This window comes from Halichoerus grypus, chromosome X (assembly GCF_964656455.1).
Source record: "Halichoerus grypus chromosome X, mHalGry1.hap1.1, whole genome shotgun sequence".
Classification (NCBI taxonomy): Eukaryota; Metazoa; Chordata; class Mammalia; order Carnivora; family Phocidae; genus Halichoerus; species Halichoerus grypus.
Genome location: NC_135727.1, coordinates 19,404,546 through 19,421,721, shown reverse-complemented (window position 1 = coordinate 19,421,721; position 17,176 = coordinate 19,404,546). Strand labels below are relative to the sequence as shown.

Genomic DNA, 17,176 nt, shown 5'->3' with positions numbered 1-17,176 from the left:
TGCATTAAAATTATTAGATCATAGCATATGAAATAATCAGGCTCTACCAAATGCCGCTTAACTACTTGATTGAGTGGGGGAGGTGCTATCAGCCATAAAACATATATTGGTAAATCACAAAATTATCAAGGGAGAAAAAGACTAGCAGGCATTATTTGTAATTTGCCACTGATTTCTTTTATCTCCATATTCAGTTAATCATGAAGATCTATGAGGGTTCTCCCCGCCCCCCCCCGTCTGAAAGTGTCAGACATCATCTCTTCTTTTATCATGGCATTCTAGCCTTTGTCACTAAGTAGGCTCGGGGCTAGGTGCAGACATGAGGGAGCTACCTGAAATACAGACTTGATTTTTCCACTCGTCTGCTGAAAGCTTTCAGTGGCTCCCTCCTGGCCTGTCCAGAAATTCCTAGGAAAGATGAGTCAAGCCAGCCTGCTGGGATGGTCAGGAAAGGCATCACTGGGTAGCTGAGCTGGCTTTAAGACTGGATGAGAAGAAGAGAAAGAAAGGGAAAAAATTCACCAAGGCAAGAAAGGACAAAGGGATTTCAAAGTTGTGTTTTTCAGAATGTTCTATGGGTCCTTTCGGGGTGGGCAGTGAGGATTTGTTTGGTGAGTGGTACTTTCTCTCTGGTTAGGGCTGTAAAATGATAGGGTACAAGTCAGCTCAAGTTGTAGATCACAGATCTTTTTGGGTAGCACACTGTTCAAAGCATTTTAATTACTTTGAATTGCTCATCAACCTTATTTTGGCTATGGCAGTTCAAGAACTAATTAAGGAACTTTGTTATTTGTCTCCATCCTGAGGTTATATGTTTGTTATTGCTCCTCCCCACCCCACCCCCAGCTAGAAATCACTCATTATAAAATCAAAAGCCCAAATATTTTATAAGGGTTCCTCCCAGTTCTAAAATAAAATGACCCTTTAACAGTCCCAAAGAGACCATATAGCATATTTTTTTGGAGGAAAAAAATTAAGATTTTCTGTACATGTATTAAAATTTGTTACTGGATATTGATGATCCTTGTTGGAGAATCGCAGTTTTGTTGATTGATAAATCAACAAAGACTATAAATTTTAACTAATAAAATATCCTAGCCCCAGCTGTATCGAGAACACGTAAACAGCCTTATGTTTATAATGGTATTTGTTAAAAATTAAAAGATTCAACACATATTAGTAGCTATCTTATAATGTCAGTAGCATTTCCCCTCCTTTATTTGAATATTGAATTTGTCCAACGTTGTGCTTTGGTAACATGAACAGATTTCAGCAATGTCAGCACACATCAATGGGGGTTCAAACTGGTGAATCTGTACCTTTAGGGATAGGGATTAGGATATTCACACTTGCTATTGACAGTGGAGTGTAGGGTAGGACGCGGATGGGTTGAGAAATTTCAGTTTGGGAAAAGTTGGTAAACTTCAAGAGGAGATTAATTCACAACAAAAAGCAGAAGAGGTCTCCAAGCTGGAATTCTTTGGGGAAATTAAAATACGGGGATAATCAGGGCTTTTTTTTTTTTTTTTTTTTTGCAAATGAAGTGGTACTCCCTATGCAAGGGAAAAGGAATAACAGTAAGAAAATCATCAGTGAGGATGTTGAAATTCAGCCCATTTTGTTAGTGTAACAAATCTGTTCCTGTAAGCTAATTTCTCATATATGTTGGGTGCACCATGGTGCTGAGCGCAGAGCTAACTTTTATGTTCATTTGTAGTAGTTCTTCTTTCCTTAGGTTTTCAGGTACAACTATGACCCACACAGACACCCCATTTTACTTGATTCCTGAATGTATTCTTGTTTATGAATGCACTGCTTCAAATCTTTTAAAGAAGTAGATAAGATGTAGAAATAACAACAAACATTGTTCTTTTAGCCGTGCACCCGTACACACACACATAAACAGATACTCTGATGATATTTTTCACTTTGGGGAACTACAGAGTGGATTGTTGAAAATATTAAAGACTATTCTTTTGAGTATTTGAGAATCTCCTCTAGTCTTTTATTTGCCAAGATTAAAATTCTTTGCTGTTGACACCATCATGCCATCAGTATCGTTTTCTTGGGATCATAGAATGTTAAAGCCAGCAGGACCTAAGAAGTAATTTTCCTTAGTCCTAAGATTCCACTGGGTAACTCCTTGCAAATACAATTTGATTAAATCCGCTCAAAGTATAGATTTGATTAAAGAGAAATGTTGGAGGGAAATTATACTGCAGCCACTTTCTCATTAAGAATGAAAAGGTAAGTCTATGTAAAATTCCACTTTTTCAATCAGTGTTAATTTTCTAAAAGAACTCATGGTGTTAATAATTTAGTGCTGTGCTTACAAGCTTCAAACCTATTGATTTTAATTGGAGTTCCCCATCTAGAAGGAAGATAGGCAGCGAGCAAATCAATTTTGTTTTAATCTGATGCATTTTAATAAGTGTGCTAATGATTCACGGTAACATTATCTGCAATAGCTCGATATTTGCTATAAGGTGTCTCTGCCTTAGATTCTATCCAGAGATGTTTATTTCTGAAAGTAGTTGAATGGCATCCTTTTATTTTACCTCCAGGATGGATAGCATAAAATGAGGCTCTCAATGTCTATCATGTTAAAGTGCCCTGTGTGTGGGTTTGATTAAATAATGGCCTGAATAAATTAGGATACCTGTTTTATCATTTCTATATTAGCAGGATCTTTGTCTGCCTTTCACTGTATGGCCTCATCCCCCTTTCCAAATGAATATTTTATAGTAAGAGCTTGTTATCAATCCCAGGCCATATTTATATAACATCCTGTGTAGTCAGTAATAATCCTTTTATTTTAACATTAATGCTTATGGTTAAACCTGATCCCTAATTGAATTGTGTATTTCTATATGTGTTTAGCCTAAGTAAATTAAAAGAAATGTACAGCAGAATGATATACCGACTGCCACTCTTCGAGACCTTTAGTCTTTGCATTAGAGTATGAAATTGTCCTAGACTCTCCAGGACACACAGTCATATGGTTCTGGTTAATAGTGATTGCGGATGTGCTTCCAGAATCATATTTGCATAGATTAGTGATCTGCATCCTTGTGGGTATAGCTACTACCAACTGTCCTTTGGGTATAGCTCCATATTACATTAAGAACTGCTATTTTGCAACCTAAAGAGCTCTCCAAGTAGAAAGAAAAAACTCTCAAAGTTGTCACTTAGGAAAGTTTCTATTATGTTAATCACATGCGAGAATAGGGGTTGACTTAGAATTTCATACCTATTTTAACATTCTCCAGTTTATTGAATGTAATCTCCCTTGCACCAAAAGTCAGAAATCAAACTACAAATGAAAGGATAACCTCATGCCGAAGATTGCAGGTAAGTTGTAAACACCCTGCAAACATCCAAGGACTACATCCAGTATACAAGGCATTGCACTGGTGCTGTGAGGGTACCTGGTGCTTACTGAGACAGAGCTCCCTCCTTAATGTGTTTATTCATTTGAGAAAAGAACGATCATGACAATGAAAGAGAACGCAAAGATAGTAAAATGTGTACTGTGTCGGAGGCTCCAGCAAAGAGCTATGGGAGGGCAGGGAATGAAGCAATTGAGTGTCAGGTGATCAGGTTACCCTGGGGAGTTGGGAAGGTGTTTTGTTTGTTTGTTTCTTTGTTTTTAAGAGATGTGGTAATTCCAGAGATGGGGGAGAGTGAGGGTATTGTTGACAGAAAAAATGGCAGGACTCAAAGTCTCAAAAATAAGAAAGTAAAATTGTTCCCCAGTGGAGCATTGCCTTCAAGTTTGTATGTCCAAGCTCCTACTCACTGAATTGTTGTGTTTGGTACATGATAAGGTATTCCTGAAGTTTTCCCTTTGGGCACTTAGTTTTGTTGGGTGTTCTAGTTCTGTATATGGGCAAGGATAATTACGTTACTTTCTGAATATTACTTTAGGAATGAATTTACAATGAAAGCAGAGGAAGACCAATAGAACCTTAGGTCCTGTGTGAGCTGAACTTCTGGCTCCCCTTGGCTTCCTTGGAGCAGTCACTCATCTACACTGGGCCATGGTCTGGACAGTATCTTACCCTGTTGCTCTTTATCCGTCCTTGGCTTCTCAGCCTGCTTCATTATAGTATCAGAGAGTTGGGACTTGAATGCAGTCTGCTAGAGATTCTGAATTGCTTGCTGCGACAATGGGGTAGTGTAAACTTTCCATTTGAGCCATTGTATACCACTACAGAATTGGCCGTGTAGCCGGTGCCAGTTCATCCCCTACCTTAATGATTGCTTCAAAACTAGAGTTGGCAACAGGGAGGGGGAACGAAGCGACTTGGCTTTAATCCCCCACAAATTTGCAGTGTCAAAACAGGAAGGGATTTAGAGATCATGGAGCCCACCTCTTTCCCTCATTTTACAGGTGGTGAAGCTGACATCTTATCGCTGAGTGCTTGTCATTTCCGGGATAAGCAAAATGAAGGCAATTTTGCCGGACCTCTCTGCTTTCTTTACCTCTGTAATACTTACAAGAAACCAGACGTCCTTTTTCCTCTGGAATGGCTGTAAGGTCAGAGAGAAAGGAGCTAAATGATGCAATGGCATCTGCATCCAGCATTTATTGTGATGATAGCCTTAGACTTTTTGGTTTATTGAGAGAAGAATGTGATTGTTTGCAGGATGTCTCCTTTCCCTTACCCACGGCTATAATTAAAGGTTTAAGGGAACTTCAAATCCCAGAAAGTTAGTCAAAAAGACAAAATTAGTTATTTCCTTCCATTTAAAAGGCCTTCGACCTGAAGATGATTTACCTGGCTGAACAAAATAATCTGATATTTCTACTTTCAATTAAAATGGCAGGAATTTCAAGATCTATCTAGGAAATAGAGCTAATAAAAGCGCCGCCAGCTAGGAATCTGTTTCTTAAGGATTTCTAAGAGAGGGGAGGTTATGGTGAAATTTCTTCTTGTGCTTTCTGCATTTAATTTTTCTTTCGAAAAATGTGGTACGTGGAAAAGTGACAATAGAATCAAAGAGATGTTTCATTCTTCTTTACCCGGCTGTAAATTGAACTGTCTTACCAACATGTTTAAAGAACTGCATTCTTCACATCCCAGAATGTGTCCTGCTTACTCCATTGTTCTTTCCCTCTGCTCTGAGCTTAAGTACAGAGAAGAAAGCACGTTAGGAGGCCAGAGGAAGCTCTTTCCTTATCCTCTCTTGAGTAGGAGGAATTCAGATGAAGGAATATTTTCAATTATTCTTTTGTTCTTAAAGGTGAAGTAGACTCACAGTTATTAAGCAGGAGAAACTCCTCAAACTGCTGTGTTATTCATGCTGCTATGTCAAAACCTTTTATAATAATTTCAATGAAGTTATCCTCTGCTACAATATTTTCCAAGTATTTTTGCTAATGAGGTACATTTAAAAACAGGAATAATAAAGGAAAGATGAAAAAGTACTTATAAACTTAATTTTATTTCTGCCTTATGAACACATTTTTCTTCTTGTTGCTGTGCACAAAATTGCTGGAAGTTTAAATTGTTGCTTAAGAGTACAAAATACTACTGTATGAGACCTTTGACTTCATGCTTTGCTGGTTAAGACCAGGGCTGCCTCATCCATCTCAAAACTGCCTTTTAAGTGGTAAGTAAAGACGGGGACTCCACTGTGAGTTGATAAAATGCTGTGTGATGACCACAAGGAAGACCAGGGTTGCTGTAACTACATTTTTGGCTACAGTTCACTTATTTCATTGCATATATGTAAAACCGGGCAATTGGACATCTGTATGTTGCAAAAGCAAATTATAATAACCTTTGAGAGAGATACAAAAATGTGGCATAACAATAGGCAAACTAGGAACATTTTCTTTATGCACTTAGATAAATATTTTGAGCTCTCAGACATGGAAATACAAACTCAGACGACTGACCACCTGAAGGAAATTGACCTCAAGCCCAACTCTCCATGTTTAATTTGAAACACATACAGACATACCAGCTTTACCTTAGTTCTTATTCTGTCATATACAAAATATAGTGAAGCTAAGTATTTTACTTCAGAAATCTAAATCACAGAGGTCTCTTAAGAATTCCATCAATTTTTATCAGATACTTGTAATATGAACCTGAGGTTGTACAAAGGAGAAAAATACTCTGCTAACATCACATCCTTCAAAAGTTTAGAAAAAATTGTGTTTGTCTTGTTCTTCTCACTATTAAAGTAATCTGAGTATTCACATGGTCATGTGAACAATTCTCTGCCCATATAAAACCTAACACAAAAATATTATTTTTATTCTTGGACAATTTCATCAACTTGAGGGTCTTTTTAAATGAACAGAACTGAAAGCCTTAGCGTTGAGGGTTACGGAAGTGTTAAGGGTTACAATAAATCACTGATAAAGCTGGAATTGGAGCTCTTGGTTTCCGGACATTGGCTCCTATGGGAATCATGGTATGGAATACCATCACTACCTTGCCTCCCACACTGCAGAGGCTAGCCCATTCCAGATTAATTATTGACATGGAAAAAAATGGGCCAAATATAGTAACCTTGCCAGAAAGTCAAGATTACATACAGGTCACTTCTCTGTGGAATTGTAGTATAAAATACTTGGTAATCATGCATATATGCAGGGATCAGTCAATTGCATAGTGATTCCAAAATTGTAAGAAATCCTATCATTTGGAGGAGAGGAAAATTCTATTTTAAGTTTTTCAAATTCTTTTAGGTTTAAAAGTTTTCAGATTCTTTAAATGTCGGGATATTCTTAAGTAGACATTGGACAGTTATGGGCTCTGTTCGTGATGGAAAAAAACTTTGGTTTTATAGCAAAAGAGTATAATTTAAGTTACAAATTGATCCAAGCTGTAGTGAAAGAACCTTATACTTAGGAGTCAGGGGACCTGGGTTCAAGTTTGAGCTTTGCCGCTAGTTAACTACCTTATATCCTTGAACAATTTGGGGTTTTTTCCCCTATAAAAACAGATTTTGGATCAGATGTTTGCTAAGTTCCTATCCATCTCAAAGATCCTATAATTCTTTTAATTTCAGGATTTCTGTTCCCCTTCTTAACCTTTCCCTACCTCTGCCATCATTTTGACATAAACGGCCTTAAATTTCATAGCTTCCATTTGGTGGTATTAGCCATTAGACACAGTGGGCATACAATAAATGCTTGTTACTGATGGTGGTGATAAGGAGTTGGTCTAAATGACCTACACATTTCCTTCCAGCTATAAAAGCCTGTGACTGTTATAGTTCTATACAGGGAGAAGTCAATTGTGCTTGGATCATATATAGCACTTTAAAAAGATAGATAGTGTCCTGTGGTCTTGAACACAAGCAGTGCTAAGAGGTATATGGCTGTTTATTTTAAATCATTACATATATTTTTTCTGGCATCATCTTGATCAGGAGACACTCAAACTTTTGAGGCAATGTTTATAGGGCAGTTGACGAATCTTAACATAGGCAGTCATAATAGAACTAATTGCATTTGAGGCTCATGGAGCCCCTAGAAAATGATTTCTATGCATTCTACTTGTTAGATGACAGGTAATAGTACAGACATGGAAGTAATCCAGAAAAGTGTTTCCTCTCTAGCTTGGGAGAACTAATCTGAGCAATTTCAACAGGTAGTTAAGTGGGTAAATCTCTAGTCTTTAGTATATTGTTAGGCCACAGTTTTTAGTTACTCTCTGTGACTGTCTGGGCATTCTGAGTTCACAGCAAGCCACTCCTGGTGTTACCACTTGAGACTTTGAGGACAGTAAGAGGTCTTCCTTTCTCAGCCTGATATCATTAGCACATTCTTTGCTCATCATTTCCTGTATACCCCTCTTCATGAGTGAGTCACTGGTAGGCCTCTAAACAGATCAGTCTTTGTAAAGTGCAAAAAGTATTGTATAGCCAAGAGCATCCATAGTTTGGATTTTATTAAGGTAGGGAGGCAAGTGCAAAACCTATCTTAAGGTCAGCTTTGCTCAGCTGGGTTCTTAGTTCTTGCAGGTTCTTTCACTTGAGCTCAACCCTTCCTGGTCAAATTCTCTGAGAAATCTACCTTCTCTTCCCTAAATCTGTATGTTTTTACTCTCAGCTCCAGACTGGAGGTTTTACTTTGACTACCTCAGATTCAAAGAAACTAGATTTTGTACCTTTGGTTTTTGACCACCTTTGGCTTTCCAGGTCTCCATTCTGTTAAAACCTCAAGGCTAATTCTAATTCTGTCTACAATTTTCTTGTTTCTCCTGATTCAGTTATTCCTAATGCCCCTGATGGGGTTCAGGATATGCTACCCCAAAATATAGCACCTTGGCATATTGAATATTTTAAGCTAAAGGAGTTTGAGGAAATAGAAGTAGGAAGGTCACTCTGTCTGACTCTCCCCCTTCCCTTCCTCACTGCCCCTCTCCCCTGAAGCAGGTCATAAGACCCTCATGTGGGAGGTGTTCTCATAGTACCGGAAAGAAAGGAGCGTCCTTATCTCCAAAGACAAAGGGATGCCAAGAAGAATCTGAACAAACAGGCCTTGCTATGTTTCCCCCAGTTTACTACATTTAGCTCATACTCTTTGCCCTTTTCCACAATTTTTTGCTCTTTGTCAAACCTAGCATTAAAACACACCAGTTTAGGGATGCCTGGGTGGTTCAGTCGGTTGAGATCCAACTTTGGTTTTGGCTCAGGTCATGATCTCAGGGTCCTGGGATTGAGCCCCACATCAGGTTCCACGCTCAGCTCGGAGTCTGCTTGTCCCTCTCCCCTCTGCGCCTCTCCTGCTCATATTCTCTCAAAGAGAGAGAGAGAGAGAGAGAGAGAGAAAGAAAGTCATTCTTTTTTTAAAAACCCACCAGTGTAGCCATTTCTGAGTCTTCATTTCTTTATGGAGGCTCTGATATCATGTAAAACTTAGATTAAATAAATGTATATGCTTTTCTTCTGTTAATCCATCTTTGTGAGTTTAATTTTCAGACCCAGCCAGGGACCTTAAGAGGGTCAAGGAAACCTTTTTTCCTTCCCTCCACCCCCCTCCACAATTTGTACCCATTTTCTACTAGCTAAACTTTTACTCTTTGCCAATGTTGACTGTTAACTGAAAACTGTCATCAATTAGATCTGAACCTATTATGTACTCCATTATTACATATACCATATTGTGTTTTAAAAAAAGTGTTCAAAGATACATACACAAAGAGTATCCTGCCTCAGTTTTGTGGCACTTCCTAGGGTCCTGGCCTCCGGGTAGTGAAGGAATAAACGGAAGTATTTACCAAAAAAAAAAAAAAAAAAAAGAGTGAGAGAGAGTACGGGATACATTGTGTGTGTTTTGGTAAATATTACTTTTCTGGTCTTATTTGAGGGTAGGCACTAATTTTAGAGATGTGTCCTTAGAAGTATTGTAGACTTAATTTTTTAAATACAGCTATGTATATATAAATACCAAAGTGGCCTTCAGTTTACTTTTAATCTCTGAGTTGTCCACTTTTAGTGTGCACAGTTAGAAGAGAGCCACAGGCTTGCCTGGGAAAAATAGGGGTGATGAGTTCCCTATAATCAAGGATACAAATTTCAGATGTCGTCTCGGTGGTTCCCAATGCCAATGTCAAGTCTGGTGCCAAAATGACTACATAGGAAGTAGTTTGGAGTACTTTAAAACAAAAACTTATTGCTGGGCCCTAATTTCAGAAGTCCCGGATCAGTACTTGGGGGATGAGGACTAGGTATCTGCATTTTAAAAGTTGTACTGGTGACTCTAATGTGTAGCCAGGACCGGAGAGCCCTTAGAGAACCCTTAAGAATCCTTCCAGCCCTCTGATTCTGTGATTTAAGTGTGTAAGAAGCCTTCTTGCATCTGCCCCTGACTTTCCACAGTAAGATGTCCCTTTTGGACATGCTAAGAGTATCTCCACACTGAAAGCTTGTTGCTGCTGTTATGTTTTAGTAGTAATGGTAACTTCTAAGACTTAAATTTGTAACAATGTGCTTAGAGCCAAAGAGTTCAAATCCAAGCACAGTCTGATGAACGTCCTGAGGTGGACCTGTGAGGTTCCCACGTGTACAGACCTGCTTTTGTGGGGCATGTATAAATCATCTACCGTTAGTTGTAAATCCATGTGAAGTTAATGTAGCCATTCCTCCCATTTGCTGCTATCGAACTTAGAGCTCCATCCCGCGCCAGGGCTTTGAGAAGGCAATGCAAATACGGATCTAGTAGTAAACTGGGATTTTGCAGTAAAGGTAGGAAGATTAGGAGATTTTAATGTTCTTTGGAAATTCTTAATATTCTCTAATATTTTAATATTCTTAAAATTTGATTGGGATGCAGAGGGAGCTGACTTGATTTTCTTAGAGACTCTGAAGAAGAGTGATATGAACAGGTGGCCAAATCAGTTTCTTCATATAGATTGTTTCCTAGTGCATTGCTTGAGATGCTTACCATGTATTTGCTTGATTTTGCCCTTGCACAAAAACAAACAAAAAAACCAGAAAGAATACCTGTCCTAATAAAGATTTAGTGTACTTCAGTTTAAGAAGCTAGTGAGACGGTGAAGGGAAAGATAGAACTTCAGTATTATCTATCCAAGATTCAGGCCTTGGTAAACAGGGCAGGGATCTCTAGCCTTCCGGAAGTCAGAGAGGTGAGGTTCTCCTCGGGAAAAGTTGTTTTCATGATTCCCCCCACTCTAGATGTTGGGGTTCTGCATGACAAGTTTTCATCCCAAAGTAAAGGAGTGGGAAGTGCAAACATTGTGTAAAAGCTTTCTCTTTTCCTTTGTCCGACTTGGTATTCCTTGATTTAAAATCAGAAACTATCATGAGTTAGGATTCACTTCAGAGCTTGTTTAAAATGCAAAGTGTGATTTGATGTTTAAATCTTTGTTTACATACTTTCAGGAACCCATTTTATTATAGAACAGCTGTGTTCTCCCAGGGGTTGATTGTTTCAGTGAAATCCTTTTAAAACATCAATTAAGGAGATTAGGATTTAATCTTTGTTTCTTACAACAACAAAAAATCTTGTTATAAAGTTAACGAATACACTTCCTAGTCCAGAATGTGTTATCAAAGAGTGCATACTATGTGTTTTTTAATCAATGGTATACTTACAACTTTCAGATTTGTTTTGTGTTTATATCAGAAAAATGGAAAGATTTGTTCCTTTTATTTTTCCAAATCCACTGAATTTAGCAACTTACAGAGAGGTGAACCTATCACCGAGCTTTGGTGAGTATTTTTGCCACTAGGTACTAGAAAGACAAGAACCATCACCAGAAGTAGGAAGAGGTAACTGGTGGGTTAGCTACTATGTGATACTAATCACAACAAAGTATAGTGTCTTGCTAAGGGAACACCAAGGAAATCAATAATGATGGTACTCAAGTTTTAGAGAAGGTATATAATAAAATGTAAGCATTCAAGACGCATTTGCAGCCTACTGGAAATCTAAATTATTTTTAAAAGCCCGTATGGGGGGCGCCTGGGTGGCTCAGACGGTTAAGCGTCTGTCTGCCTTCGGCTCAGGTCTTGATCTCAGGGTCCTGGGATCGAGCCCCACATCAGGTTCCCTGCTGAGCAGAGAGCCTGCTTCTCCTTCTCCCTCTGCCTGCCGCTTCCCCTGCTTGTACTCTCTCTCTCTCTCTCTCTCTCTCTCTGTCAAATAAAAAATTTAAAAAAACAAAAAAAGCCCGTATGGGAAGCTCAAGATATACTTGTTCCATGTGGGTACTGGAGATGGGTGGGGATAACAAGTAGCTTGCAGTATCAAAGAGATTACTACATGGAAAGTACATCTTTTAGAAATGGAAAAAAATCAAGGAGAATGGAGAAGCTTACAAATTAAGCAGGTCATGTACAAACTGAATTTTGGGCAGGTTGAAAAAAGAAAAATTGGTGAAATTTTTCAAAATCGGTTATAAGCTTTTAGCTGCTCAAAGGCCGGCAGTTTAATGGAATTGTTAGTGGATCTCTTTGGTGCTGTCGCTGATGCAAACAACTTAATGAGAAACAAAAGTAAACTTTAATGATTTTGTTGTCTAATAGAAAATCTAAGGGAACATGCTAACTCCATAATTGTCTCCTGAAATTGTTGGTTAGGTAAAATTGTAGTAAATGAACAGATAATGTAGGTCCAATTGACAGATTAAACATATACAGCTCACCAGAACTAGATAGCATCCTTCTATTTTTTGAAGCATTTAAGTACAAATTAATAACGTGCCTTTTTGGGGAGGTCTGGAAATCTTGTGTTTCTACTTGATTGGTAGTACATATTCAGCAATATGAGTTTTAAGGATATAAATATTGTCTCGTGGGAGGCAAGTTTGAATTCAAAATTGTATAAGGCAAAGGATATTTCTGAATCAGGAAGGGACAGTGAATTTATGAATATCTGAAGCATTTGTTAACCTAAAAACCTATGCTTCACTCCAGATTTTATTGTAGCAAAATGTTGACTGATTCTGGATTCCTACTGCGTGATGAGTTGTGGAAGCTCAACGTAGTACCATTTCCAAATGAGCACTAGCAATTATGATCAAGGTGGAGGATCTTATTTCAGCCATTGATGAGAACGTTACATACAGATAGGATCCCAAGTAAAGGAAAAAAAGACTCATAGATTCTTGATTCTTTTGCGTTCTGTGTCCGCATGGTAGTTTAGGAGTACAGGTGGGGTGATTGGAATGTCAAAGTTGGAAAGAGGAGAGTGAAAAGGTAATGTTTCGCTGGCAGGATGTTAGAATTTTAAACAATTCACCTACTTACAGCTTAGGTTAGGCAGTCTCTCACCATCACTACCCTTGCATTAATGTGCTAACTCTGTCTAGTCAGCTGCTTTATACTAAAAAGTGCCTGCCCCCCCTTTTTTGGAGTATAACTCACATACAATGTTATATTAGTTTCAGGCTTACAACATAATGATTCATACGTTACTTAATGCTCACCACAATAAGTATAGTCACCATCGGTCACCAAACAATGTTACTGTAATGTTGTTGACTATATTCCCTGTGCTGGACTTTTCATCTCTATAACTTATTTATTTTATAACTGGAAGTTTGTATCTCTTAATCCCCTTTGTCTATTTCGACTGCCCCCCAAACCCCTTCTTCTCTGGCAACCATCAGTTTGTTCTCTGTATTTAAGAGTCTGTTTTGTTTTGTTTTGTTTAGATTCCACATATAAATGAAATCACATGGTATTTGTCTTTCTCTGTCTGGCTTATATCACTTAGCATTATACCCTCTAGTTTCATCCGTGTCGTCACAGATGGCAAGATCTTGCTCTTTTTTTATGGCTGAATAATATTCTATCATATATATACCACATCTTCTTTATCCATTCATCTATCACTGAACACTTGGGCTGCTTCCATATTTTGGCTATTGTAAATAATGCTGCAATAAACATAGGGGTGCATATATCTTTTAGAATTAATGTTTTCATTTTCTTTGGGTAAAAACCAGTAGTGGAATTACTGGATCATATGATATTTCTATTTTTAATTTTTTGAGGAACCTCCATACTGTTTTCCGCAGTGGCTACACCAATTTACATTCCCACCAACAGTGCACAAGGGTTCCTTTTCCTCCACCTCCTCGCCAACACTTGTTATTTTTTTGGTCAGCCATTCTGACAGGTGTAAGGTGATATCTCATTGTGGTTTTGATTTGCATTTCCCTGATGATTAGTGATGTTGAGCATCTTTTCATGTGTCTGTTGGCCATCTGGATGCCTTTAGAAAAATGTCTACTCGGGGGTCGCCTGGGTGGCTCAGTCAGTTAAGCATCAGACTCTTGATTTCGGCTCAAGTCATCATCTCAGGGTTCTGGGATCGGGGCCCAATCAGTGGAGAGTCTGGTTGAGATGCTCTACCTCTCCCTCTGCCCCTCCTACCTGTTTGCGCGCATGTGCGCACATGGTCTCTGTCTCTCTCTCTCTCATAAATAAATCTTAAAAAAGAAAAATGTCTACTCAGGTCTTTTGCCCATTTTTAAATCAGATTATTTGGTTTTTTTGGTGTTCAGTGTGTAAGGTTTTTTTTATATAATTTAGGTATTAACCCCTTATTAGGCATATCATTTGCAAATATCTTCTCCTGTTCAATAGGTTGCCTTTTCGTTTTGTTGATGGTTTCTTTCACTGTGCAAAAGCTTTTTATGTTGGTATTTCCCTTGAAATATATCTAGAAAAAGTGTTGCTAAGGCCATTGTCAAAGTAAAAAGTACCTGGCCCTTTGGCAGGCAGCAGAGACAACATTTGCTCTATGGGATTGTTTGTAGTAACAGGATCAGCTAAGCCCAGTTAGTGTGAGTGATTCCGTAGAATATGGACTAGCTGGCTGTTTGGGATTATAATTGCTCTAACAAAGCACATGTGGAGAATCAAGGGAGTTTGTATGCCTTTAAATATGTGTTATTGTCTTATGTGATTTATTTTCCTTTCAAGTAAAAAAAATTTGATGCAAAACATTTGTGTTCTTTTCTTTCTTTCTCTCCCCGGTCCCCCCTTAGAATAACATAGCTGATCCAGAAGAACTGTTCACAAAATTAGAACGCATTGGGAAAGGCTCCTTTGGAGAAGTTTTCAAAGGAATTGATAACCGTACCCAGCAAGTGGTTGCTATTAAAATCATAGACCTCGAGGAAGCCGAAGATGAAATTGAAGACATTCAGCAAGAAATAACTGTTTTGAGTCAGTGTGACAGCTCATATGTAACAAAATACTATGGATCATATTTAAAGGTAATGTGTGTGTTGTATTATTTAAGTCATAAGGTATTTTCATTATAAGTTTTTCTTTCTTTTTTTTTTAATTCTATTTTTTGAAAGGCAATGTCTTAAATTAGGATTTGGCAGTCTTTGGCCTCCAGGCAGAATCCAGCTCCATTTATAGTGCCAGATAGACTGTTTTTAGATTTAGCAGCTGTATCCTGAATGCATCCCAGCACTCGGCTGCACCGTTATTCCACACCTGAACTTTGGATTGACGGGGGAGCAGAAATGCAGCTGGTCCTTGAGCCATATCCTTTGTCAGGAAAGAGCTTTCCCCCTGGGCTTTCGCACATTATTCTCAATGGTCCAGTCTGTCTCGACCTCAGAATTGATGGAATATGTAAGTATGTCATGTATTCCATTGAGTTACGGTGCTTATTTACACATATTTCTCTCCCTCCAGATTATGAACTCCTTGATGGCAGGGAGTTTAGCTCAACCAGTCTGGGTTTTTACATCACTTAGCACAGGACATGGCACATCTTAAGTCCATGATAAATATCTGTTGAAGTGGAGTCAAATGGAATACTATCTGTCCTCCCCGCTCCCCAATAGAAGTTGGAATTTTAGTTTCCAGGATTGTGGAATTAGCAGACACCTGAGGTCATGGCAGAAGGAGATATGATTGGGTTAGTAAAACCCAAGAGTTCTTGAGTTCCAAAGTTAGAAGTCAGGATCTTGGGGTGCCTGAGTGGCTCAGTCGGTTAAGCGTCTGCCTTTGGCTCAGGTCATGATCCCAGGGTCCTGGGATCGAGTCCCGCCTCAGGCTCCCTGCTCAGTGGGGAGTTTGCTTCTCCCTCTCCCTCTGCTGCTCCCCCTGCTTGTGCTCTCTCTCTGTGTCTCAAATAAATAAATAAAAACTTAAAAAAAAAAAAAGAAGTTAGGATCTGTCTATTGAAATGTGAAGAATAAATAGAAAAATCTAGCTTAGGTTAGAGTTACAATTATTTTAAAATTAAAAAAATTTTTTTAAAGATTTTATTTATTTGACAGAGAAAGACACAGCAAGACAGGGAACACAAGCAGGGGGAGTGGGAGAAGGAGAAGCAGGCTTCCCGTGGAGCAGGGAGCCCAATGCGGGGCTCGATCCCAGGACCCTGGGATCATGACCCGAGTCGAAGGCAGACGCTTAACGACTGAGCCACCCAGGCGCCCCTAAAGTTAAAAATTTTTATCCCCATGTTGAAATTTTTCAAAGGAAGGCAGTATTAGTTAGGTCTTTGCTTTTCAGGGTTTACAAGGCGGGAAAGAGTTTTGTTTGTTTGGTTGGTTTTTTGTTCATCTATCTCTAGGCCAAAAAGGGTGTGTTTATAACTCATCAAGCTATTGGCCTGCATAAGAATTAATGCTATCTTGTTATATTCTGCTGACCAAATAAACCCTAGGATAATCTATCTATATTAGTTACTACTGATTTAGAAATCATAAATTTCACTGCCTTTTTTCAAAGCCTGTTTATTCTAATACTACATGAATTAGATGAATGTGGAATGAATGTATAGTAGAATAAATCCTTAAACACCTGTCACTATGTGTCATACACTGTATTAGGTGCTGGAGATATAAAAATGAATAACCTGGGTGGCTCAGTCGGTTGAGCCTCCAGCTCCTGGTTTCGACTCAGGTCATGATCTCATGGGTCGTAGGATCGAGCCCCATTGATTGAGCTCCACGCTCAGCAGGCGTCTGCTTGGTGATTCTCTCTCTCTGCTCCTTCCTTCCCGCCCTCTCATAAATAAATAAATCTTTTTAAAAAATGAATAGCATAGAGGACATGAGGAGAAGGAAGGGAAAAATGAAGGGGGGAAATCAGAGGGGGAGACAAACCACGAGAGACTATGGACTCCAGGAAACAAACAGAGTTTGAGGGGAGGGGAGTGGGGGGATGAGTTAGCCCAGTGATGGGTATTAAGGAGGGCACATATTGCATGGAGCACTGGGTGTTATACACAAACAATGAATCATGGAACACTACATCAAAAACTAATGATGTACTGTATGGTGACTAACATGACATGATAAAAAAAATAATAAAAAAATTAAAAAAGAGGGTAGAATTCATGCCAAAAAAAGAAAATGAATAACTCACCCCTGCCGTTAAGGAGTGCACAGTCCCACATTGTACTAAAAGGGTGCAGATTTTGTGATTAAGTATGTACAAAGTACAGATAGGGCACAAATAGGCAAGTAGTCACTTCTCTCATTTTAGGGGGAAGGCAGTGGTGTGAAGGAAAGGCTTCCAAGAGGAGATGGTAATTCCTGTTCAATTTACTTCTCAGTGTTAGCCATTACTCTCTTTAGTTGTACCCACAATTATTTGATTCTTTGTGGCATATTTTGCTTTTGAATTCTTTCCTACAAAACTTATTTAGCGGGTCAGACTCTTTTTTAAGGAATCCTGAGAGGTCACTCAGTCTCAATACATTTAG

At 38.7% G+C, this 17,176-nt stretch overlaps 1 protein-coding gene across 1 annotated transcript in view; it reads left to right on the top strand.

Annotated features, from left to right (window-relative positions):
• Nucleotides 1-17,176, top strand: part of STK26 (serine/threonine kinase 26) — a 52,068-nt gene that overhangs the window by 15,861 nt on the left and 19,031 nt on the right. The window contains exon 3 of the mRNA XM_036123053.2: nt 14,487-14,717. Within this exon, the coding sequence (XP_035978946.1) occupies nt 14,487-14,717 (231 nt within the window). The remainder of the gene's footprint in view (nt 1-14,486; nt 14,718-17,176) is intronic.